Raw genomic sequence first — 25,606 nt, 5'->3', positions numbered from 1 at the left:
TAGCCAGACACAAACTAGTGCCCCATCTCCTTATCTACACTCAGAGTCAGGACTGCTGGAACAAGGACATAGCCTCAGCCGGAGTAATAGGTAAACTGCTAGTAAGAGCGATCAAGAAAAGCAGCACTTGAAGGTAAACAATGATATGAATGAAAATAAGTATACTACACCAGACACTGTAGAGTTTATAAGAAAACTATAGAGATGACAATTTTTTAAAATATTTACTTATATATTTGAAAGGCAGAGTTACACAGAGATCTTCCACTTGCCAGTTCACTCCCCAAATGACTGCAATGTCCAGGGTTGGGCCGGGCCAAAGCCAGGAGCCTGGAACACCGTACAGGTCTCCCAGGTGGGTGCAGGGCCCAAGCAGGCCAGCTTCTGCTGGGTTCCCAGGCACTGTAGCAGGGAGCTGGATCAGAAGAGGAGAAGCAGAGTCAGAATGGCGCTCAAATGGGCCCATATGGGCTTCACTGCTGTTCTACCACGTAGGCCCCATGACGACAATTTTTTAAACTCAGACAAAATGGACAAATTCCTGGAAAAAAAAATCAAACTAGAAAAGATGACTCAAGAAGAAACAGAAAGCTTTAAAAATCCTACACCTAGGGCATGGCATTATAGTGTAGTGGGTAAAGCTGCCACCTGCAATTCTGGCATCCCATATGGGCACCAGTTCAAGTCTCAGCTGCTCCACTTCCTATCCAGTTCCCTGCTAACACACCTGGGAAAGGCAGAAGATAATCCAAGTGCTTAGGACCCTGCCAGCCACATGGGAGACCAGGATGGAGTTCAGCTCTCCTTCAAATAAATAAATCTTTTTTCCCAAAGAAACTTTTATTTAGGAATATAAACTTCATGTATTTCATAAATACAGTTTTAGGAATATAGTGCTTCTTCCCACCATATCCACTCTCCCATCCACACTCCATACCTCCTCCTCCTCCCTCTCCCATTCCCAGTCCCATTCTCCACTAAGATCCGTTCTCAATTAACTTTATACACAGAAGTCCAACTCTATGCTATGTAAAAAGTTCAACAATTTGCATGCACACACACACACACGCACACACTGCTCCTCAACAGTCAAGACAAGGGCTGTTCAAAGTCATTGCATCTTGAAGTTAATTTCACTTCTTTTTTTGAGAAACCTAACTTTAAAGAAGCACCCAAGAATGATACATCTTTTGGGAGCACATAGACATAATTATAATACAGCTCTTTGAGGACAGAGATTCTGCATGGGAAGTTCGTGCAGTGACTCCTGGTGTTGATTTAACAATTAACACTCTTACGTATGTTGTCAGTGATCACCCAAGGTTCCTGACATGAGCTGCCAAGGCTATGGAAGCCTTTTGAATCCACAGCTCCATCAGTATTTAGACAAGGTCATACGCAAAGCAGCAGCTCTCTCTTTTTTTTTTAATTTTTTGACAGGCAGAGTGGACAGTGAGAGAGAGAGACAGAGAGCAAGGTCTTCCTTTTGCCGTTGGTTCACCCTCCAATGGCCGCCGCGGCCGGCGCGCTGCCACCGGCGCGCTGCCACCGGTGCACCATGCTGATCCGATGGCAGGAGCCAGGTGCTTCTCCTGGTCTCCCATGAGGTGCAGGGCCCAAGCACTTGAGCCATCCTCCACTGCACTCCCTGGCCACAGCAGAGAGCGGGACTGGAAGAGGGGCAGCCGGCTCTCTTCCCTTCTTTGATGATCCCTTCTTTCCACGGGGGTCTCACCCACCGAGGTCCTTCATATAGGACATTTTTGGCTCAGTCTCTTGGCTTTCCATGCCTGAAATGCTCTCCTGGGCTTTTCAGCAAGAACAGAATGCCTCAAAGACGGATTCTGAGGTCAGAGTGCTGTTTAAAAAAACCGTCATTTGGGGCCATTGCTGTGGCACAGTGGGTTAACGCTCTGGCCTGAAGCGCCAGCATCCTATATGGGCACCGGTTCAAGACCCAGCTGCTCCATTTCCAATCCAGCTCCCTGCTGTAGCCTTGGAAAGCAGTAGAAGATGGCCCAAGTCCTTGGGCCCCTGCACCCACGTGGGAGACCAAGAAGCTCCTGGCTCCTGGCTTCAGATCAGCGCAGCTCTGGCTGTTACAGCCAATTGGAGAGTGAACCAGTGGATGGAAGACCTCTCTCTCTCTCTCTCTGCCTCTCCTCTCTCTGTGTAACTCTGACTTTCAAATAAATAAATAAACCTTAAAAGAAAAACTGTAATTCTATGAGTCTTCTGTGTAGACTGCTTCCCATGTTGGAGCATTACTCCTTTTTAATTCTACCTATTATTATTACCAGACCCTTAATCCTATCCATATGATCACCTACACTTAATATTTTTACCACCCAGCTTAAGAGGATTTGGGAATCCATGGCAAGCTTTTAAACTGTACCCTTAGAAGTCAGTCCAAAGGAATATATGCAGAATTATACAGCTTTACAGTTACGAGCTTCACACATTTCATAATTTCAAAGTTAGGAACATGGTGATTTTTTCCACCACGCCTGCTCGCCCACCCGTACTTCCATCCCGTTTTTTCTCCCTCTCTTATTCCACTCTTATTTTTTACTTAGATCTATTTTCAATTGACCTTCTACAAATGTTTAACTCTACCTTAAGAGTTCAACAAATAGTTGAACTGCTCCTCAACAGTCAGGACAGGGGCTGTTCAAAGTCACTGCTTCTCCTATGTCAATTTCACTTCTACAGATTGCATTCAGGTGCTCTCCTAGTTATCACAGTCAGGAAGAACACATGGCATTTGTCTCTTTGGGATGGCTTATTTCACTAAGTATGATGTTGTCCAGATTCATCCATTTTGTTGCAAATGACCAGATTTCATTTTTTTTAATGCTGTGTAGTATATCCCATGATTTCTTTATCCATTCTTCAGTTGATTGGGCTAATTTAGATCAGTTCCATGTCTTAGCTATTGTGAATTGAGCTGCAATAAATATGGGGGTACAGATAACATTTTCATATGCTGGTTTCATTTCCCCTTGGGTAAATTCCCAGGAGTGGATGGCTGGGTCGTATGGTAGGTCTATGTTCGGATTTCTAAGGATCTCCACACTGTCTTCCATAGTGGTTTTACCGGTTTACATTCCCACCAGCAGTGGATCAGGGAGCTTTTTTCCCCACATCCTCACCAGCATTTGTTGTTTGTTGATTTCTGTATGAGAGCCATTCTAACAGGGCTGAGGTAAAACCTCATTGCGGTCTTGAGTTGCATTTCCCTGACAGCTAGTGATCCTGAGCATTTTTCATGTGTCTGTTATAATATAGATTTCCAGTTTTGAAAAATGTCTGTTTAGGGGCCGGCTCTATGGCGCAGTGGGTTAAAGCCCTGGCATCCCATATGGGCACTGGTTCTAGTCCCAGCTGCTCCTCTTCCTATCCAGCTTTCTTCTATGGCCTGGGATAGCAGTAGAAGATGGGTTAAGTCCTTGGGCCCCTGCATCCACATGGGAGACCTGGAAGAAGTTCCTGGCTCCTGGCTCCTGACTGGCTCAGCTCCGGCTGTTGTGGCCATCTAGGAAGTGAACCAGCAGATGGAAGACCCCTCTCTCGGTCTCTACCTCTCTCTGTAACTCTGTTTTTCAAATAAATAAAATAACTCTTTAAAAAAAAGAAAAATAAGTCCTTGGCCCATTTTTAAACTGGGTTGTTTGTTTAGTTGTATTGAGTTTCTTTATCTCTTTATATATCCTGGTTTTTAATCCTTTATCAGATGCATAGTTTGTAAATTATTTCTCCCATTCTGTCAGTTGCCACTTCACTTTGCTGAGTGTTTCTTTTGTAGTGCAGAAGCTTCTGAATTTTATGTAATCCAATTTGTCAATTTTGGCTTTGATCGCCTATGCCTCTGGGGTCTTTACCAAGAACTCTTTGCTTATGCCAATGTCTTGCACGGTTTCTGCAACGTTTACTAGTAATTTAATGGTACCGGCTTGTAGACTTAGGTCTTTAATCCATTTAAGTGGATTTTTGAGTTAAGTGTAAGGTAGGGGTCTTGCTTCATACTTTGCATGGGGATTCCAGTTTTCCCAGCACCATTTGTTGTTCTTGCTCCAGAGACTGGTTTTAGCTCCTTGGTCAAATATAAGTTGGTTGCACCTGCTTGGATTGATTTCTGGAATTTCTATTCTGTTCCATTGGTCGGTCTGTCTGTTTTGTACCAGTACCAGGCTGTTTTCATTGTAACTGCCTTGTAGTGCATCTTGAAATCTAGAATCGTGATGCCTCCAGCTTTGTTTTCATTGTGTAAGATTGCTTTAGCTATTTAGGGTCTCCTATGTTTCCATATGAATTTCAGCATCATTTTTTCTTTATCTGAGAAGAATGTCCTTCCAGGACTATACTGAATAGCAGTGGTGAGAGTGGGCATCCCTGTCTGGTTCTGGATCTAAGTGGGAATGCTTCCAACTTTTCCCCATTCAATAGGATGCTGGCTATGGATTTGTCATAGATTGCCTTAGGTTAAGGAAGGTTCCTTCTATACAGAATTTGCTTAGAGTTCTCATCATGAAAGAGTGTTGTATTTCATTGAATGCTTTTTCTACATCTATTGAGATAATCGTACAGATTTTGTTCCTCAGTTAATGTGATGTATCACATGGATTGGTTCGCGAATGTTAAGCCATCCCTGTATACCGGGGATAAATCCTACTTGGTCCAAGGGAATGATCTTTCTGATTTGTTGTTGGATTTGACTGGCCAAAATTTGGTTGAGGATTTTTGCATCTATGTTCATCAGGGAAATTGGTCTGTAGTTCTCTTTCTCTGTTGCATCTTTTTTTTTTTAAATTATTTGAAAGAGTTACAGAGCAAAGGAGAGCGAGAGCGAGAGTGAGAGCAGTCTTCCTTCCACTGGTTCACTCCCCAAATGACTGCAATGGCCAGAGCTGAGCTGATCCAAAGCTAGGAGTCAGGAGCTTCTTCTGGGTTTCCCACGTGGGTGCAGGGGCCCAAGGACTTGGGCCATCTTCTACTGCTTTCCCAGGCCATAGCAGAGAGCTGTATCAGAAGTGGAGCAGCTGGGACTCGAACCAACACCCATATGGGATGCCGTCACTGCAGTCCATGGCTTTAACCCACTGTGCCACAGCAGCAGCCCCTGCTGCATCTTCCTAAGTTTATTTTTAAAAATATTTATTTATGCCGGTGCCGTAGCTCAACAGGCTAATCCTCCGCCTTGTGGCACCGGCACACCGGGTTCTAGTCCTGGTTGGGGTGCTGGATTCTGTCCCAGTTGCCCCTCTTCCAGGCCAGCTCTCTGCTATGGCCCGGGAGGGCAGTGGAGGATGGCCCAAGTCCTTGGGCCCTGCACCCACATGGGAGACCAGGAGAGGCACCTGGCTCCTGGCTTCGGATCAGCGAGATGTGCTGGCCGCAGCTGCCATTGGAGGGTGAACCAACGGCAAAAAGGAAGACCTTCCTCTCTGTCTCTCTCTCACTATCCACTCTGCCTGTCAAAAAAAAAATATTTATTTACTTGAACATCAGAGTTACATTGAGAGAGAAGGAGAGGCAAAGAGAGAGAGATCTTCCATCTGCTGGTACACTCCCCAGATGTCTGCAACAGCTGGAGCTACATCAATCCAAAGCCAGGAGCCAAGAGCTTTTTCCAGGTCTCCCATGTGGGCACGGGGGCCAAAGGACTTGGGCCATCTTCCACTGCTTTCCCAGGCCATAGCAGAGAGCTGTATTGGAAGTGGAGTAGCCGGGACTCGAACCAGCGCCTACATAGGATGCTGGCACTGCAGGTGGTGGCTTTACCTGCTATGCCACAGCGCTGGCCCCTTAAGGTTTAGGAATTAAGGTGATGCTGGCTTCACAGAATTTGGGAGGAGTCCCTCCATTTCAATTATTTTGAATAGCTTGAGAAGAATTATAGTTAGCTCTTCCTTAAATGCCTGGTAGAATTCAGCAGTGAAGTCATCCAGTCCTGGGCTTTTTTTTTTTTTGTTTGTTTAGAGGGTCTTTATTTTTTATTATTATTTTTTGACAGGCAGTGTTAGTGAGAGAGAGAGAAAGGTCTTCCTTCCATTGGTTCAACCCCCAAATGGCCGCTACGGTGGGCGCGCTGCGCCAATCCGAAGCCAGGAACCAGGTGCTTCCTCCTGGTCTCCCATGCAGGTGCAGGGCCCAAGCACTTGGGCCATCCTCCACTGCCTTCCTGGGCCACAGCAGAGAGCTGGACTGGAAGAGGACCAACTGGGACAGAACCGGCGCCTCAACTGGGACTAGAATCCAGGGTGCCGGTGCCGCAGGCGGAGGATTAGCCTAGTGAGCCGCGGCGCCGGCTGCCTGTAGGATTTCTGATGAGAAGTCTGCTGTGAGTCTAATTGGAGATTCTCTAAAAGTAATCTGGTGTTTCTCTTGTGGACATTTTAGAATCTTTTATGTAATACTGTGGAGCATTTGATTAGAATGTGTCATGGTGAAGATCTTTTCTGGTCATGTCTATTAGAAGTTCTATTTGTTTCCTGTCTCTTTCTCCAAATTAGGGGAGTTTTCTGTTATTATTTCACTAAAAGGCCTTTTAATAATTTTTCTTTCCATGCCTTCAGGAACTCCTAGGACCAGTATGTTGGGTTGTTTGATAGCATCCTGTAGATTACCAGCAGTGTTTTTTTTTTTTTTCTAATTTCTTCTTATTTTTGGTCTGATTGTATAATTTCCTGTGATTTTTCTTCTAAGTTGGATATTATTTATTTTGCTTCACCAATTTGTCAAAGCTTTCCACTACATTTTGCATTTGTTCTACTGAATTCTTAATTTCCAAGATTTCAGTTTGATTTCTCTTTAGTATCTCAATTTCGTGTCAGAAATTTTCTTTCATGTCATGTGTGGATTTTATTAGTTCATGCATTTGCTTCTGGTTACTTCTAAGTAAACCTATTAAAAAAATCAATTTTTTTTTAATTCAACTTCTGGCATTTCTTCAATCTCTTCATCTTCACAATCTAGTACTGAAGTGTTGTGTTCTTTTGGGGTCATCATGTTGTTTTCCTTATTCTTGTTTCTTGAATTGGTTATTTGGCATTTTTGGACATAATCGTTGGCTTATTTTTTCACTGTGGCTGCTTCTATCTGGACTACACCTCTGTGGACGAGTGCAGTGTCTGCTTTTGAGTGACTAGCTAGAAGTGTGTGGTGGGTGTGGCCAGGGAGCTGTTCAGTGCTGCAGGGTGAAGGCAGTGTCTCCGGTGACACCCAGGTTGGAATGGTAAATTTTTTTTTTTAATCAGAGGGAAGGTTTATTCTGCTCTGTTGGCATAGACTCAGCTCACCCCCTCTCCTCAAAGGGGACCAGTGCCTGAGCTCTAGCCCCAGTGGGTATATTATTTGCCGCTCTGCCACAAAGACCACACAAATGATCTGTGCAGTCCTCAGTATAAGCTCACATTCCCCAGCAATGTCCCTCACCAGGTAACCAGGAAGCCCTGAGCGTGTGGAGTCTCCCACAGTGACAGCCCAATGTCCCAGCCACAGCCTGAGTCCTCCCACGCAGCCTCAGTGTTTGCACAGTCCTGGCACACAAGCCTCCCACAGTCATGAGCACCCAGCCCCTGTCACTTCCCGCCAGACTCTGCTTGGCTGGTTGCTGGGCATGGAACAAGCTGGTGCATCTGTTATGTATGTCCAAAATGGCGCCTGCTCTCTAACGCTTGTTTCATACAGCGCTGCAGGGTGATCGGGGAGAGAGAAATGTGCCCCCCACCATTTTTTTCTCCTCCAGTCTGGCAGGTTCACTGTCCCCCATGAGGCTCCGAGCCAGATTCCCTCCAGGCTCCTCCTGCAGCTCTATCACCAGTGGCCTGGGCTGCTGCCGTCTGCTCTCACCTCACTCTCCCACGCTGGTGCGCAGGCTCTCGGCTGCTGGGGTCCTGAGTGTTGGTGTCCACGCCCTCCACATAGGTGCACAGTGTCCCTCTAATTTGCGTGGAGTTCCCTCTGCCATTTTCTCCCTAACTCTTCCCGAAGACTGCGCTCTCTCCACTTTTTTAAGCTATCCTCTCCTAGACTAAAGCAGTAAGCTCCCTCCCTACTCTGCCATCTTAACCCAATCTCCATCAATAAATCTTTTTTTTAAACAAATCCTATTCCTATCAAAGTAAATTAGTAGTTATTTCCCCACAAAGAAAATTCTAGACTCTCAGAAATTTATGAGTTCATTTCATTTCATTTCTAGGATCAGGAAAATTCAGACAAACTCTTCCAGGAAGCAGCGAATGAATATATATTCCTTCATTCAATTCTTTGAGGCTTGCTATTAATTCCAAACTCAGATAAACACAGTATGAGAACTATATGGACCCTAGTCACTCAAAAATACAGATGCCTTATCAAATATGTGGTAACAACCTTACGTAATAGAACAGAACATGGACTCTAGAAACAGACCCACATACACATGACTGAAGTGATGCGGCATTTCTTTGAAGAAAAGTAAGGTTTACTCAATCAATGAATCTGGAAAAATTAATAATCCACATGGAAAATAGATTCTTATACCACAAAGATCCATACCAGAATGATTAAAAACTAAAATACTAAAGACAAAATTTTTAAGCTTTCAGAAGAAAATATGTGTGTATTTCTCTGTTCTCAGGGTAGGGAAGAAGTTTCTTTTGAAAGCACAACAAAACACTACCCATAAAATAAAAGATTTGTACATTTGATATCACAGAAGTTATATGGTCATCAAAAGATGCCTTAAAGAATGCAAATGGAGGCCAGCACTGCGGTGTAGCAGGTAAGGCTGCCTCCTGCAACCCTAGCATCTCAAATGGGTACAGGTTAGAGTCCCGGCTGCTCTACATTCAACCCAGCTCCCTGCTAATGCACCTGGGATATCAGTGGAGGATGGCCCAAGTCCTTGAGTCCATGCACCCATGTGGGAGAACCAGAAGTTGTTCCTGGGTCCTGGCACAGCCCCGACCACTGTGGCTATTTGGGGAGTGGACCAGCAAATGGAAGGTATCTTTCTCCCTCCCCTACCTTGTAAGTCTGCATTTCAACTAAACAAAATAAATCTTAAAAATAAAAAAGAATACAAATGAACAAGTTAAAAGATGGGAGGCAATACTTGTCAAATAAATTTTAATATAAGTATAAAGACTGTACTGAAAATATAAGAACTCCTACAAATCCGTAAGAAAAACATAAAAGACAGGAAAAAAAAAAAGCCAGAAGAGGAAATGCGTATGACTAATAAACATATGGGCAGATGCTCAACATTACGAGAATTCAAGAAAATTCAAAACCAAAGCACGATCAGACGCTGTTCTAGACTTCTCTAACACAAATTATGATATGAGAGTACTAAGTGTTAGGAAGGAGACACTGAACTGAATCTCTTACTCACTGTATGAATGTAAACTGATAAGACCACACTGAAAAAAATTATTACTTAATAAATTTAATATTTGTATTGCTTATAATCCCCACACTTCCACTCCAGAGAGAAGAGTGTACTGTGGACCAGGAGCCATCTAAAGATTTCTACAGCAGTGCTGCTCTCATTAACACCACACAGGAAACAAACCAAGTACTCATCAAGAGGAGGAGCAAGAAGTACATACTAATACATTAGCATATTCACACAGCACCAAGTGTGAGTGAGCAAGCTAAACAGACCAACGTGGGCCACTTCTTGTAACAAAATCAGGAGTGGAAAACACTTCTCAGAGGAGACCATGTAAGAACTTACTTTCTTTTTCTATTTTACAGTCAACGAACAGGGGCCGGCGCTGCGGCCTAGTAGGCTGAGCCTCTGCCTGCGATGCCTGCATCCCATATAGGCGCTGGCTTGTGTCTCGGCAGCTCCCTTTCTGATACAACTCTCTGCTACTGCCTGGGAAAGCAGAGGAGGGCCCCTACACCCACATAGGAAGGAGACCCAGAAGGAGCTCTTGGCTCCTGGCTTCCAATGGGCCCAGCTCCGGCCACTGTGGCCATTTGGGAAGTGAACCAGTGGATGGAAGACTTTTCTGTCTCTCCTTCTCTCTGTAACTCTACCTCTCAAATACATAAAATCTTTTTTTAAAAAGTTCATAAACTAAACATATTTAATCAAAATATATTTAAGATAATTTTCTTAAAGAGAAAACATCCATACAAAGTTCTTTATAATATTACCTTAATAGTAGGGAGGGAAAGGGTACAATATCTATGGATATTCTTTATCACAAAGCAAAGAGCGTGCTGTAAGGGTAAAATACCATTAGCAGACAACTTCTCCTACTTAAATGAAAAGCTGGGAAGCTGACACTTCAGTGGACTGCTGGCTTCCCGCTTACCCACGGCTAAGGTACACACCGCCTTGTTCCTATCTCAACTTCTCTTCCAGACCAGGGGAACATGGTGTTTCACCCCAGATGTAATCTCAGCACCTGTGGGCCTGAAGGACCACAGGACAGAGAAGGACTGCACGGTCACTGCTCCGGCCATGGCACCTGACACCACAGACCTGCAGCTCTCTCGGGATTTCGCCATACCAGCACCCCCTTCACAAGCCCCAAACCCCCTCCTCCAGCGCAGTGGTAATCCTGGGACTTGGAAGACGGCTGTGCTCTCGTATGTCAACAGACTGTCTCTCTCCTTCACCCCAAACCTTGTCCTTGTTACTTTGATTGGCACTGGGGACGGGGATGGAGCTTTTGATAACACCTGGACCAGTGAGCAAGTCTATAATTAACCAAGAATCATGAGCAATCTGATTCTGGGAAACTAACGTTAGAAAAAACAAGCTGCAGTAGTCTTCCCTTCGTATAGACCTCAGTGTGGCTACGCAAACAGGAGTTAGTAAATCCCTAGTAACGGATTTGTGAATATGTACATCTAGCACTGTGAAAACACTTCCCCAGTGTTTTCCCCACAGAATGGCTAATACAGTGACACACTAACCAAAATTATCAGCTACTGCCTTGCCGAAACCTGGTACCACAACTTGGGTTTTGCCAATCTGATAGGCAACACTGTCATTCTGATGTGTAGGGGCTGTTGGAGCATCTTTTTGGACATTTATTTGCCATCAGTATTTCTCTATTTGTTCATGGCCCCTTCAAATTGTTTTTCTAATAGAACTAATCTATGTTTCTTTTAAAATTCTTTTTAAATTTTTGACAATCTGCTTTTTATTTGACAGAATTATAGACAGTGAGAGAGAGAGAGACAGAGAGAAAGGTCTTCCTTCCGTTGGTTCACACCCCCCAAAATGGCCGCCATGGCCGGAGCTATGCCGATCCAAAGCCAGGTGCCTCTTCCTGGTCTCCCATGCAGGTACAGGGGCCCAAGCACCTGGGCCATCCTCCACTGCCTTCCTGGGCCACAGCAGAGAGCTGGACTGGAAGAGGAGCAACCAGGTCTAGAACCTGGCACCCATATGGGATGCTGGTGCTGCAGGCGGAGGATTAACCTAGTGAGCCACAGTATTAGCCCCTAAAATTCTTAACAGCTGTTTTATCTGTACACTACAGCCTTAGTTATGTCAGCGCTCCTTTGCTATTTGTCTTTGACGGGCCAGTATTTTGTCTTATTTGACTGTTCAGAGCCCCGTCTGCCAGTGTGTTCTGTTGTAAGCACTGACTTCAGTCTTCCAGGTCAGCATTTCTCTGATGGAACCTTCCAGGGATGAGGCTCTGGGCAGAAGTCATCCAGCTCCACCCTTCAGTCGGTGGAGATTTACTGGTGTTTCATGCCACCTAGCTGTAGATTAAAAAATAAATCCAAAGCTATCACTGGAGTTTTAATGTCCAAGCATTGCCTCAAACTCAACTAAAGAAAAGCTGCTTCTACCACTATTTGAATTTAAATGCCAATCTTTTTTTCTTTTTAAAGGTTTACTTATTCGAGAGGTAGAGTGACAGAGAGAGGGAATGACAGAGAGAGAGGTCTTCGTCCACTGTTTCATTCCCCAAATGCCTCAACGGCTGGAGCTGAGCCAATCCGAAGCCAGAGCTTCTTCCAGGTTTGCCACACGGGTCCAGGGGCCAAAGCACTTGGGCCATCTTCTGCTTTTCCAGGCCATAAGCAGAGAGCTGGATCAGAAGAGGAGCAGCCAGGACATGAACTGGTGGCCATCTGGGATGCCAGCGCCACAGGCAGAGGCCTAGCCTACTACGCCCCAGCACCAGCCCCAAAGTGCCCATCCTGAAACGTGTGCAGCAGTGCACAGACCTAATAAGAGGGCGGGCCTGTGGGCCGCTGCACCTGACTCATCCAGCCTGAAGTGTAAGGTGAATCACTAACAAGAGCAAACAAGCAAATGGAAAACCAAATGATAAAAAGGGAAAATCCCAGAGATGTGTACGCTTGATACTGCAGTGTGCACCTGCAATGGGCATCTTAGCTGCTGGGTTGCCCTGTAATAGACAAGGCAGCAGGCGCCACGGACAGCAGGAGGGAGAGGCCCCGCCCTTGAGAAAGTCCATGGAGTGCTGAAATCCACCAGCAGGCAAGGACGCGCACACACTGACAGCCGCACAGGCACAAGCCCTGTGCTGCACTGTTGGCCAAGGCCCCATGAGTACGCGTAAGTACTGGGCTATACCTTCGTGACGGCAACCAAAACCACGATAATTTTCACTTGTAGGATTAGCTTTATAAGTTATAGAAATGGTAATATATTTAATATAATGAATAAAAAATTTTATAAAGAGAAAATTTGGAGATTTATGTACTGGTCATTTTATAATCTTCCCTAATAAACTACTATAACTGCCAAATGACATGGAATTGTGTAGCTGAGCTAGTGTAGCTGAGAATTACCAGGCTGGGCTCCTGCAGTTAGGGTAACTGAAACTTCCTTCAGCCAGCACACACTCTGACTGCCTAATTTTGTGATCTAGCCACGTAAGCTTAAAGAGGAAAAAAATTATGCCAACAATAATGATTTCTTAAATGTGCCTGACTAACAAGAGTTTCGTCTTCTAGAGTAGCTGTAAACTGTCTAGCACAGGGGTCAAGTACTATCTCCTTTGAAGACTTCCACTTCATTAGTAAGGAATGAAAGCAACCATGACAGAAACTAAAACTTAAGGTCAAAAACAACTAATACTAAAATTTATGATCAGAGTTGTAGGCCAGTAACTTTTTTTCAAAACAGGAATGGTTCCCTAAAAGAGACTGTGTCTTTTTTTTTTTTTTTTTTTTTAAGATTTATTTATTTGAAAGTCAGAGTTACACAGAGAGAGGAGAGGTAAAGAGACAGGTCTTCCATCCACTGGTTCACTCCCCAATTGGCCTCAATGGCTGGAGCTATGCCAATCCGAAGCCAGGAGCAGGAGCTTCTTCCGCGTACCCCACACGGGTGCAGGGGCCCAAGGATTTGGGCCATCTTCTACTGCTTTCCCAGGCCACAGCAGAGAGCTGGATCAGAAGAGGAGCAGCTGGGACTAGAACCGGTGCCCATATGGGATGCCAGCTCTTCAGGCCAGGGCATTAACCCACTGCGCCACAGCGCCGGCCCTGAGACTGTGTCTTTTCAATACAAATAACTGTCACACCAACACCACCCATCTGCTTATGCCCAAAGAGCTGTTGGTTTCACTTAAGATGGGAATATGCAGTTTTCACTGAGGTTGAATTAGTCCAGGGCTATTTCCACTTACCTAACAATCAGGTTCTTTACTGCCATTTTCTTTTAGTAACAATACTTATTAAGATTCATATTAGGGCAGCTTGGTTGATCAGCTGCTTGCATTAAAACTGACTGTATCATTAAAATCATTTATTAAACATTCAGGCAGGGCCAACTCTTTGGTGTAGCAGGTAAAGCTGCCGCCTGCAGTGCCAGCATCCCATATGGGCACTGGCTCGAGACCCAGCTGCTCCACTTCCAATACTGCTCTTTGCTGTGGCCTGGGAAAGCAGTAGAAGATGGCCCAAGACCTTGGGCCCCTGCACCCACATGGAAGACTCGGAGGAGGCTCCTGGCTTCGGATCAGCATAGCTCCGGCTGTTGAGGCCAATTGGGGAGTTAACCAGCGGATGGAAGACCCCTCTCTCTCTGCCTCTCCTTCTCTCTCTGTGTAACTCTAACTTTCAAATAAACAAATATTTAAAAAAAGAAACAAAACATTCAGGCATCCAAAACTGATCAGAGTAAAATAAGCACTGAGATTAATTTAATACTCATGAAATCCCAAGTACTATAAGAACTGGTAATTACCCCACAGGGCAAGAACTGTTCCTATTCCCATTTAACAGATGGAGGGCCAAGGCCAAGAGACGTAGGTAACTTAACGAAGGTCACACCTCTAATAAGTGAGGAGAGTTGAAATATTAACCCAGGAAACCTGGCTCCCAAAATAATACAGACAAGTACGATGTGGGCAAATGTACATAAGGACAATACAACTCACTAAAAGACACAGATCACAAATTAAATATTCCTATTGTCATGAGCATTATAGAGCTGACTCCCCCAAAAAATGTAAAATTACAAGCTGTAAAAGAAACAGCAAAAGGTCAAATAGAAAAGCTTAATACCTTTAATTTGTCAGGGAAAGTTGAGGAGAAAAAGCAAAATTATAAAAACTTGTTCAGTAGGGGCCAGTGTTGTGGCGTCGAGGGTCCTGTGACACCAGCATCCCACATGGGCGCCAGTTCAAGTGCCAGCTGCTCCACTTCTGACCCAGCTCCCTGCTGATGCACCTGGGGAGGCAGCAGAGGACGGCCCAGGAGCTTAGGCCCCTGCCACCCAAACGGGAGACATGGATGAAGCTCCTGGTTTCAGCCTGACCCAGTCCTGACCTCCACAACTGTCTGGGGAGTGAAATAGTGTATGGAAGATATCTCCCTCTCTTTGTAACTCTGCCTTTCAAATAAAACCAATAAACCCTTAAAAAAACAATTTGCACAGTGATAAACTAAAACTAGGCAGAATAAATCTATGAGTTAATAATATTGAGTATCAGGGCCAGCCTGTAGCGTAGCAGGTAAAGCCACCACCGTTGCGGCATCCCATAGGGGCACCAGTTCAAGTCCCGGCTGCCCTCTTCCGATCCAGCTCTCTGCTATGGTCTGGAAAAGCAGAAGGTGGTCCAAGTGCTTGTGCCCCTGCACCCACACGGGAGACCCAGAAGAAGCTCCTGGCTTCGGATTGGCCCAGCTCCAGCCGTTGTGGCCATCTGGAGAGTGAACTGTGGATAGAAGACCTTTCTCTGATTCTCCCTCTCTCTTTAACTCTATATCTCAACTGAATAACAAATCTTTTTAAAAATATTGAGTATGTAAGCTAGCAATAAAATGACCAGTTGAAAATGCAGACTTTTCTGAATCCAGTGAAATTAAAGAGATGAAAAGAAGCATTTTCTCCAGGTCCTGCTTTTTAATGGTTCCAGAGGAGAAGCTGGGGTTTCAGTGGATGGGATTAGCACGAGAAACTAGAGGAACATTTAAGAGGGCGGTAACAGGAAGAGCTCAAACATGGCAGAAGAGAAAATGACTGGACTATCAGCAAATAAACCAAAGAATTCACTTCTCTTGATGAAGTAAGACTGAGCTGAACAGAATTCAGCAAGATTGAGACCAAGAGTCTGAGCTGTTACAAAACAATACACAAAAACAAGGCAAAAAGCAAGCCTGGGCAGACATCATTTAACTGAACAGGAAATCATCAAGAGATAAGTGCCGTGAGGCGGGCCCTGGCTGCACTCACTGCTGTGGGATTGACACCAATGACAGAGATAGCTACTTGGATGACCAGGCTCAAACCCTCTTCAAAGTACTGCATAGAACAGGGAGAGCTGCTATGGCTAAGCACAAAGTCTGGAGGAAGATTTAAGGACAGCAAAACCATTAAAAGTTAAAACGCCACTAGTGAGAGATCATTTTAAGATACACAAGGCAGAGAAGAGTGTGGAGGCAGTGCTGTAAAATTTAAATTACCCGGGGCCAGCACTGTGGCATATAGGTTAAGCCTCCACCTGTGGTGCTGGCATCTCAAATGGGTACCAGTTCAAGTCCCAGATGCTCCACTTTCCACCCAGCTCCCTGCTAATGCACCTGGGAAGGCAGTGGAAGATGGCTCAAGTGTTTGGGCTCCTGCACTCACATGGGAGACCTGGAAGAACCTCCTAGCTCCTGGCTTTGGCCAGTCATTCAGGGAGTGAACCAGCAGATGGACCTCTCTGTGTATAACTCTACCTCTCCAACAAATCTTCAAAAAATTTAAATGACCCTTACAGAATCCAAAATAAAAACAGAAGTGGGAAACCAAACCTATGACAAGACGTGTTATGAACATTCGCTCTCCATTGGCAATTCTTTCTTTCTTTCTTTTTTTTTTTTTTTTTTTTGACAGGCAGAGTGGACAATGAGAGAGAGAGACAGACAGAAAGGTCTTCCTTTTTGCCGTTGGTTCACCCTCCAATGGCCGCCATGGCCAGCACGCTGCATCACGCTGATCCGAAGCCAGGAGCCAGGAGCCAGGAGCTTCTCCTGGTCTCCCATGCGGTGCAGGGCCCAAGGACTTGGGCCATCCTCCACTGCCTTCCCGGGCCACAGCAGAGAGCTGGCCTGGAAGAGGGGCAACCGGAACAGAATCCGGCGTCCCAACCGGGACTAGAACCCGGGGTGCTGGCACCGGCAAGGCGGAAGATTAGCCTGTTAAGCCACAGCACTGGCCCGGCAATTCTTTCTGAAAGATGATCTAAGACAAGCTTTGTGGCAAGAGTCAAAAGCTGTACCTACTGACAACAGCTCCAAGGTTCCCAGCAGCTGGGTCTCTCATGCATCTTTCAAAATGCTACTATTTCTAAGACCCCAGTTCAGAAAGCGCACTACCACAAAGTGATATCACCCTTCCTTGCATTCATTTATTTAGTATCAACAGTGTTCCGTGGCCAGGCAGAATTTGCAAGCCAACTCTACAAAAAAGGAAAAAATACGTAGTAGCCTAGAGTCACCAACAGCAGCAGTGTTCACCAGAAGGTGGGGTGTAGGCACCCACGTGCTGAACGACTAAGACGTTGCCTTTGCAAAGCTGGCTGGGACTGCCCAGAGCCAGGGCTGAGCAGGTGCTCCCAGGAAGGGTGTGGGCACTGCACAGCCCTGGGAAGCAGGATGTATACTGTCGCCCGCAGGGACAACCCACTCGGGCTCAGCCGTGCTGGTTCCTGATCGCCCCTGTGGTTGATATGATTACCAGACGTCCCTTCTGTCACCACCTCCTTAGTATAAAGAGAGTCAAATGACAAAGAATATTCTCTTTTATCCAAATATTTATTTTCTTGGAATAACTTTTCATTGATATTTTCACACAATCCTGTCCCGGTTAATTTTCCATTTTTATTAACTGAGTAGAATGAGCTCATGGCAGCAGCGGCAAACAACATCTGATGACTAATGAAAAACACAACAAGGTCCTGAAAATGTGACCACCACCAGAGACACACTGAGCCCTGCCCTTGTCTGACTCGGGGAAAACCCTAACACAGATGACAGCGTGGGCGAGAAACCTGCGGCTCTGTGGCGACTTCAGAGAGAGAAAATGAACCGCTACCGATATTCAAACAAAATTCAAACTGATTCCTCAAATGCTCAATGAGATGGACTGCAACCAGGGAATGGCGTGTCTGGTCAGGCTTTAACTGTGTGTCGGAATTTCCCACAGACATCAACAGCGTTCACTGTGAACAAGTTTGAAATGCCACAGACCTTCACTTGGAGCCACACCGTGCATAGTAGCCTAGCAAGGCTCTGCGAAGCCCTGTGGAAAAGACGCTGATTCTCGGGACCCGCATTCAAGCCCCACCTCTGCCTCCAATCCAGCTCCCTCCAGTGCACACCCTGGACAACAGCTGATAATGGCTCAAGGACTTGGGTCCCTACCACCCACATGGGGAACCCAGATGGAGTTCTGGGGTCCTGTCTTCAACCAGAACCACCTCTGTGGGCATTTAGGGAGTGAACCAGTGGATGGAAGATTTCAACCTGTTTCTGTCTCTGCCTTTCAAATAAAATGAAAAAAAATTTTTGGCCGGCGCCGTGGCTCAACAGGCTAATCCTCCACCTTGTGGCGCCAGCACACCGGGTTCTAGTCCCAGTTGGGGCACCGGATTCTATCCCGGTTGCCCCTCTTCCAGGCCAGCTCTCTGCTATGGCCCGGGAAGGCAGTGGAGGATGGCCCAAGTGCTTGGGCCCTGCACCCACCTGGGAGACCAGGAGAAGCACCTGGCTCCTGCCTTCGGATCAGCGTGGTGCAGCGTGCTGGCCATGGCGGCCATTGGAGGGTGAACCAACGGCAAAAAAAAAGGAAGACCTTCCTCTCTGTCTCTCTCTCACTATCCACTCTGCCTGTCAAAAAAAAATTTTTTTTTAAGATTTATTCATTTATTTGAAAAGCAGAGTTACAGAGAGGGAGAGGCAGAGGCAGAGAGAGAATCTTCCATCTGCTGGTACACTCCCCAGATGGCTGCAATGGGCTGAATTGGGCCAATCTGAAGCCAGGAGTGTCTTCTGGGTCCCCCATGCAGGTGCAGGGGCCCAAGCACTTGGGCCATCTCCTATTACTCTCCCAGGCCTTAGCAGAGAGCTGGATTGGAAGTAGATCAGCCAGGACTCAAACCAGTGCCCATATAAGATGCCAGCACTACAGGCAGTGATTTTACTCACTGCGCCACAGTGCCGGCCCCTAAAATGAAAATTTTGTAAAAAAACTTTAAGAACTCAGATCTGTTAACATACTGATGCTCATACTCACCTGACCACAGAAGCTGTTTTATTTTGTGGAGTATCAGTGAAATGATAAACAGATTTTGAGAAATGCCATTCCAAGTAAAATGCAAAAATGCATTACCATATATGCATTAATTATAAAGAATTAAAACATCAAAAACTAAAATAAAATTCGATGTTTGCAAAATACAAAAGGAAATTACATTGTTTCAGGTGCAACACATGTTGGTTGGCAGTTTTACTTGCTGAAATGGCAACCAAATGAAATTTACTATTTACCCAGAGACACCAGAAATAAAGCATTTCACAGTACGCACTGTCACTTAACACAAGCTTCTCATAAAACAGATAAAAAAACGTCAATATGTGGGACTGACATTTTAAATGCTTGGTAAGAACATATCATAACTACACTTACGTTTTGTATTTAAACACCCACTTATCAGAAAACATCAAACCCTGACATCAGAGGTTCACACCTTTCACAACCATCTTTCTTCATGTTACTAACTCTGTCACGAAAATCTACTCATACCGAAACAACGGCGCCTACTGAAGAGTGTTACAATACTTACCACGACACAAAAGAATCCAGACCAATGCTACGTACATACTTAGTACATTCTGGATTAGACAAGTAAAAGTTAACAACAAGCTGAACAGCATTCTATAAAACAAAAACAGAAAGTCAGTCAGGCTAATTCCATCTGTCTTCTATGCTATCACTGAGAGTGAGAAAGAGGACAGTCTTGGAACTTGATGACTGAAGAGAATCTGGGCTCCTCGTTCAAAGTTATCTACCCTTACCTTAAGAGAAGTTCTTTGGGTAACTTCTTGTTAATAAGGCCTTCATCATTGTTGGAGAAAACCTGAAAGAAAAAAGAAAAGAAATTGTTAAACTGTTCTTTATCCAGTATGGATCAGAACAGCCTCAATCACAGCCCTGAAAATATGACAATAAATTCATGAAGTTGCCACACGACAATATTGAGGGATAGAAAATAGTCTATATTCTAGTACCATTTCATTAGAATGTCAACACAAAGCCACTGTATATTACATTACAACAGAGGTTCTAGCCAAGGCAATTAGGCAAGAAATGAAAGGCAAACCGACTGGAAAAGACAGACAACCTCTACTTGCACATGACATGACCGTGTATACAGTAAATATCCACAGAAATCAAAACTAATCAAGGAGTCGGCAAGTTTGTAAGACACCACATCAAATGTCTTTATTTCTATACACCAGCAGTGAACACTCTGAATGTAAACAAGAAAATCCCATTTACAGCCTCATCAAAATGATAAAATACTTAGGAGTAAATTTAACCAAAAAAGTATAAGAACTCCACGCTGAAAACTTAGAGATGTTGAGAGACATCCAAAAAGACTTAAATTGAAAGACACCCTCATTCTGACTTAGAAGATTTAACAGTGTTATGTTAGCAACACTTCCCAAACTAATCCACAGAGTTAACATTGTAATCCCTATTCAGAATCCCAGCTGGAGTTTTATTATTTTGTTGCTTTTTTTCCAGAAATTGACGCACTGATCCTATAATTAGATGGAAATTCAAGAGATCAAGAATAGCTAAAATAATCTTGAAAAACAAAATACTTTGAGGATTCAAACTTTACTACAAAATTCAAAATTTGCTACAAAGCTACAGTAATTGGAACACTGTAGTACTGGCACAAGGACAGACATAAAGAACAGATAAGTGGAAGAGAACTGAGAGGCCAGAAATAAACTCACATTACGGGCAACAGATTTATAAGCAGGAAGTCGTCTTAAGAAGTGGTGCTGGACCAACGGGGTGTTCCCATGCAAACAGTAAAGCTGGGCCTCTGTCTCTCACACCATTCAAAAGGAAAACCAAGTCAACAAAGATCAGAGACCTAAATGAGCATGAAAGATAAAACTATAAGCCTCAAGAGAACACAGACACTGTATATATGACGTTGACTTTGCAATAGTTCTTTAGACATGACACCAGAAGCACAACCAAAGGAAAAGAGACGATCAGACTTCACCAGAATTCACAAATTCTGTGCTTCCAGAGCATCCCCGAGAGTGGAAAGGAAAACCACCACCTCAGAGAAAACACTTGCAAAACACAAAAAGAAGGGATTTATACCCAGAATACAGAACACTTCCACAACTCAGAAATAAAGAGACAATCCCATTAAAAATGGGTAAAAGATTTGAATATACTTATACAAAGAAGACACAAAAATGACCAACACATCCATGAAAGCATGCTCACCATGAGCCACCAGGGAGCTACTAAAGTCAAACCGTAATGATATTTCACACCCACAAGGAAGGCTGGTATTTAAAAAGAAATTCACAAGTAAGGGTGAGGACATGGGAAATCGGCATCTTCACACCGTGCTGTAGGAATGTAAAACGCTACAGCCGCTGTGGAAAACAACCTGCAGCTCACCAGAGGTGAGGCAGGACTGCCATACGAGAGGACACCTTAACGATGCCTGGGAAAACGGAGTTACAGTTCAGGAGGCGGTGTCTAGCTGGCGGCCACATCCTACACCGAAGTGCCTGGGCTCAAGCCATGGCTCCACTTCTGACTCCAGCCTCCTCTTGGGAGGCCACGGGCGATGGCTCGGATGGCTGGGTCCCGGCCATTCCCAAGGAGGACGTGCATCAAGTTCCCAGCTCCTGACTTCAGCCTGGCCCAGCCCCAGTTGCGGGTAAATGCAGAGTGAAGCAGCAAGTAGGAGAGCCGCTCGTTCTCACCCCCAACCTCTCTCTATGTCTGCATCTCAAATAAAAATGTTAAATTGATTTTAGTGCAAATATTTTTGAAATTCATGCATAGTTTTTTCATAAGATGCACATTCCATGAATTTTCAATGGCATCATCATCATTATTATTATTATTATTATTATTATTTTGACAGGCAGAGTTAGACAGTGAGAGAGACAGAAAGAAAGGTCTTCCTTTCACTGGTTCACCCCCCAAGTGGCCGCTACGGTCAGCGCGTTGCGGCCAGCGTGCTGCACCAATCCGAAGCCAGGAGCCAGGTGTTTCCTCCTGGTTTCCCATGCGGGTGCAGGGCCCAAGCACCTGGGCCATCCTCCACTGTACTCCTGGGCCACAGAAGAGAGCTGGACTGGAAGAGGGGCAACCGGGACAGAATCCGGCACCCCAACCAGGACTAGAACCCAGGGTTCCAGCGCCGCAGGCAGAGGATTAGCCTAGTGAGCCGTAGTGCCGGCCCCGCATCATTATTTTTTTAAATGTTCATACATAGGGCTGGCACTGTGGCACAGGGGGTTAAAGCCCCGGCCTGTGGCGCTGGCACCCCATACGGATGCCACTTCGAATTCTGGCTGCTCCACTTCCAATCCAGCTCCCTGCTAATCTGCCTGGGAAAGCAACAGAAAATGGTCCAAGTCCTTGGGCTCCTGCACCCACGTGGGAGACCTGGATGAAGCTCCTGGCTCCTGGCTTTGGATTGGCTCAGCTCCATCCGTTGTGGCCATTTGGGGAATGAACCAGTAGATGGAAGACCTCTCTGTCTCTCTCTCCCTCTGTAACTCTTTCAAGTAAACAAAACAAATCTTTAAAAAAGTTTTTTTTTTTTTAATATATTTGAAGGGCACATCAACACAGAGAGAGGGGGGCGACAGAGCTCTGTGTCCTGGTTAAGTCACCAGATGCCTGCAGGGACTGCGACAATAGCTTGACTGGGCTGATGCAAAGCTAGGAGCTTGAACTCAATCCAGGTCTCCCATTTGTATGGCAGATCCTCAAGTGCATGAGAGATCCTCCGCTAACTCCCAGGGTGTGCATTAGCAAGAAACTAGATCAGAAGCAAGAGAATCCAGGAATCAAATCTTTGGGCTGTAGGCATCCCAAATCCCTGCTTAACCCCACTGTGCCATGATGCCCACTCCTCCATAAACTTCTTGAAGACCCCTGGAAAGCATGGAGTTTGGCTTTGATTTTTTATTTTGGCACCAAAATAAACTTATCAGTTAATTCCATTTTCCATGAACATTTTGAAGAACCTTGCATATCAAAACTCATGAGAAACTATATATCCATATAAAAATGTGTATATGAATGTTCACAATGGCATTATTTGTAACTGTTAAAAAGTAGATATAATTCAAATGTTCATCAACTGATGAATACATGAAAAAAATCACTGGAGTACCCCTGAGCACAAAGAAATAATACTGTTACACGTCACCACAGGAATGAGCCTTGAAAACACACCGCTGAGTCCTGCTCAAGACGCTTAAGGAGGTGAGGCACACAGAAACACAGAAACACAGCCATCAGTGCGAAAGCAAGAAAGGAAGAAAATCTCTCAGTAAAAGATCACAAGAAGTTCAAAGTATAAATCAGGAATATCTTTGGAAAAATGGCAGGGCAAAGTCATTGCTTATCAATAGTCACCTTGAACGTTAATGGCCTCAGCTCCCCAGTTAAAAGACAGACTGGCTGAATGGATTAAAAAACAAAACCCATCTATTTGCTGCTTACAAGAAACACATCTTTCCAACAAAGATGCATGCAGACTGAAAGTGAAAGGTTGGAAAAAGATATCCCATGCCAACAGAAACCAAAAAAGAGCTGGCGTAGCCATCTTAATATTGGAAAAAATAGACTTTAACACAAAAGCTTTTTAAAAAAATTATTTTTATTTTTATTTTTTTGACAGGCAGAGTTAGACAGTGAGAGAGACAGAGAGAAAGGTCTTCCTTCCATTGGTTCACCCCCAAAATGGCCACCACAGCCAGCGCACTGTGCCAATCTGAAGCCAGGAGCCAGGTGCCTCTTCCTGGTCTCCCATGTGGGTGCAGGGCCCAAGGACTTGGGCCATCCTCCACTACACTCCCAGGCCACAGCGGAGAGCTGGACTGGAAGAGGAGCAGCCGGGACAGAATCTGGCACCCCGACCGGGGCTAGAACCCGGGATGCTGGCACCACAGGCAGAGGATTAGCCAAGTGAGCCGCAGCACTGGCCAACACAAAAGCTTTTAAAAGAGACAAAGAAGAGCACTATATAATGATTAAGGGATCAATTCAACAGGACTATTATAAACATATACACCTAATCATAGGGCACCTGGCTATTTAAAAGAAATGTTAAGGGATTTAGAGGGGACTTAGACTACAATACAATAGTATTGCAGAACTACAATACTTACAGCAATGGACAGATAAACCAGAAAGAAAATCAACAAGGAAGCAGCAGATTTACTCGACACCATAGACCAAATGGACCTAACAGGTATCTACAGAACTTTTCATCCTACAGTTGCAGAATCCACATTCTTCTCACCAGTGCATGGAACTTACTCTAGGACTCACCACATACCAAACCATAAAGCAAGTCTCAGCAAATTCAAAAGAATTGAAATCATACCACGCATCCTCTCAGAACACAATGGAATGAAGCTGGAAATCACCAGCTCAGGAATCCCTAGAGCATATACAGACACATGGAGACTGAACAACATGCTCCTGAATGAACAGTGGGTCATAGAAGAAATCAAAAGAGAAATCAAAAACTTTCTGGAAACAAATGAGGATAACAACACAACATATCAAAACTTGTGGGATGCAGTAAAAGCAGTGTTAAGAGGAAAGTTTATAGTAATAGGTGCTCACATCAAGAAATTGGAAAGGAACCAGATGAGCTATCAATGCATCTCAACGATCTAAAAAAAAAAAAAAAACAGCAAACCAAACCCAAAACTAATAGGACAAAAGAAATAATTAAAACTAGAGTAGAAATCAACAAAATTGAATCCAAAAAAAAATACAAAGAATCAGCAAAACAAAGAGCTAGTTTTTTCAAAAAAGAAACATTGACAAACCATTGGACCAATTAAACAAAAAAAAGGAGAAGACTCAATAAAATTAGAGATGATAAAGAAAATGTAACAACAGACACAAAAGAAATAAAAAGAATCATCAGAAATTACTACAAAGAGATATATGCCAACAAACTGGGAAACCTAGAAGAAATGGATAGATTCCTGGACACGTACAACCTAACTAAATAGAGCCATGAAGACATAGAAAACCAGTACCAGACAGGGATGCCCACGCTCACCATTGCTGTTCAATATAGTACTGGAAGTTTTAGAACCATTAGGCAAGAAAAAAAAAATCAAACAATTTGGGAAGGAAGAAGTCAAACTACCCCTATTTGCAGACGACATGATTCTATATGTAGGGAATCCAAAGAACTCCACTAAGAGACTATTGGAACTCATAGAAGAGTTTGGTAACCTAGCAGGATATAAAATCAACACACAAAAATCAGCAGCCTTTGTATACACAGACAATGCCACAGCTGAGAAAGAACTTCTAAGATTAATCCCATTCACAATAGCTACAAAAAAATCAAATACCTTGGAATAAATTTAACCAAGGATGTCCAAGATCTCTACAATGAGAAATACAAAACATTAAAGAAACAGAAGATACAAAAAAAAAAAAAAGGGAAAATCTTCCATGTTCATGGATTTCAAGAATCAATATCATCAAAATATCCATAAAAGGCAATTTACAGATTCAACACAATATCAATCAAAATCCCAAAGACATTTTTCTCAGCCTAGAAACAATGATGCTGAAATTCATATGGAGACATAGGAAACCTCGAATAGCTAAAGCAATCTTATAGAACAAAAACAAAACAGGAGGCATCACAATACCAGATTTCAGGACACACTATAGGGCCGTTATAATCAAAATAGCCTGGTACTGGTACAAAAACAGATGGATAAACCAATAGAACAAAATAGAAATACCAGAAATCAATCCAAACATCCACAAACAACTTATATTTGGTCAAGGAGCTAAAAGCAATTCCTGGAGTAAGGACAGTGTATTCAACAAATGGTGCTGGAAAAACTGGATTTT

At 44.3% G+C, this 25,606-nt stretch overlaps 1 protein-coding gene across 1 annotated transcript in view; it reads right to left on the bottom strand.

Moving 5' to 3' along the window:
* Positions 1-25,606, bottom strand: part of FBXL2 (F-box and leucine rich repeat protein 2) — a 90,579-nt gene that overhangs the window by 49,253 nt on the left and 15,720 nt on the right. Inside the window, exon 2 of the mRNA XM_062215902.1 lies at positions 19,501-19,562. Within this exon, the coding sequence (XP_062071886.1) occupies positions 19,501-19,562 (62 nt within the window). The remainder of the gene's footprint in view (positions 1-19,500; positions 19,563-25,606) is intronic.

Source organism: Lepus europaeus, chromosome 2, assembly GCF_033115175.1.
Source record: "Lepus europaeus isolate LE1 chromosome 2, mLepTim1.pri, whole genome shotgun sequence".
NCBI classification, from domain to species: domain Eukaryota; kingdom Metazoa; phylum Chordata; class Mammalia; order Lagomorpha; family Leporidae; genus Lepus; species Lepus europaeus.
This window is presented reverse-complemented; position numbering and strand designations above follow the sequence as displayed.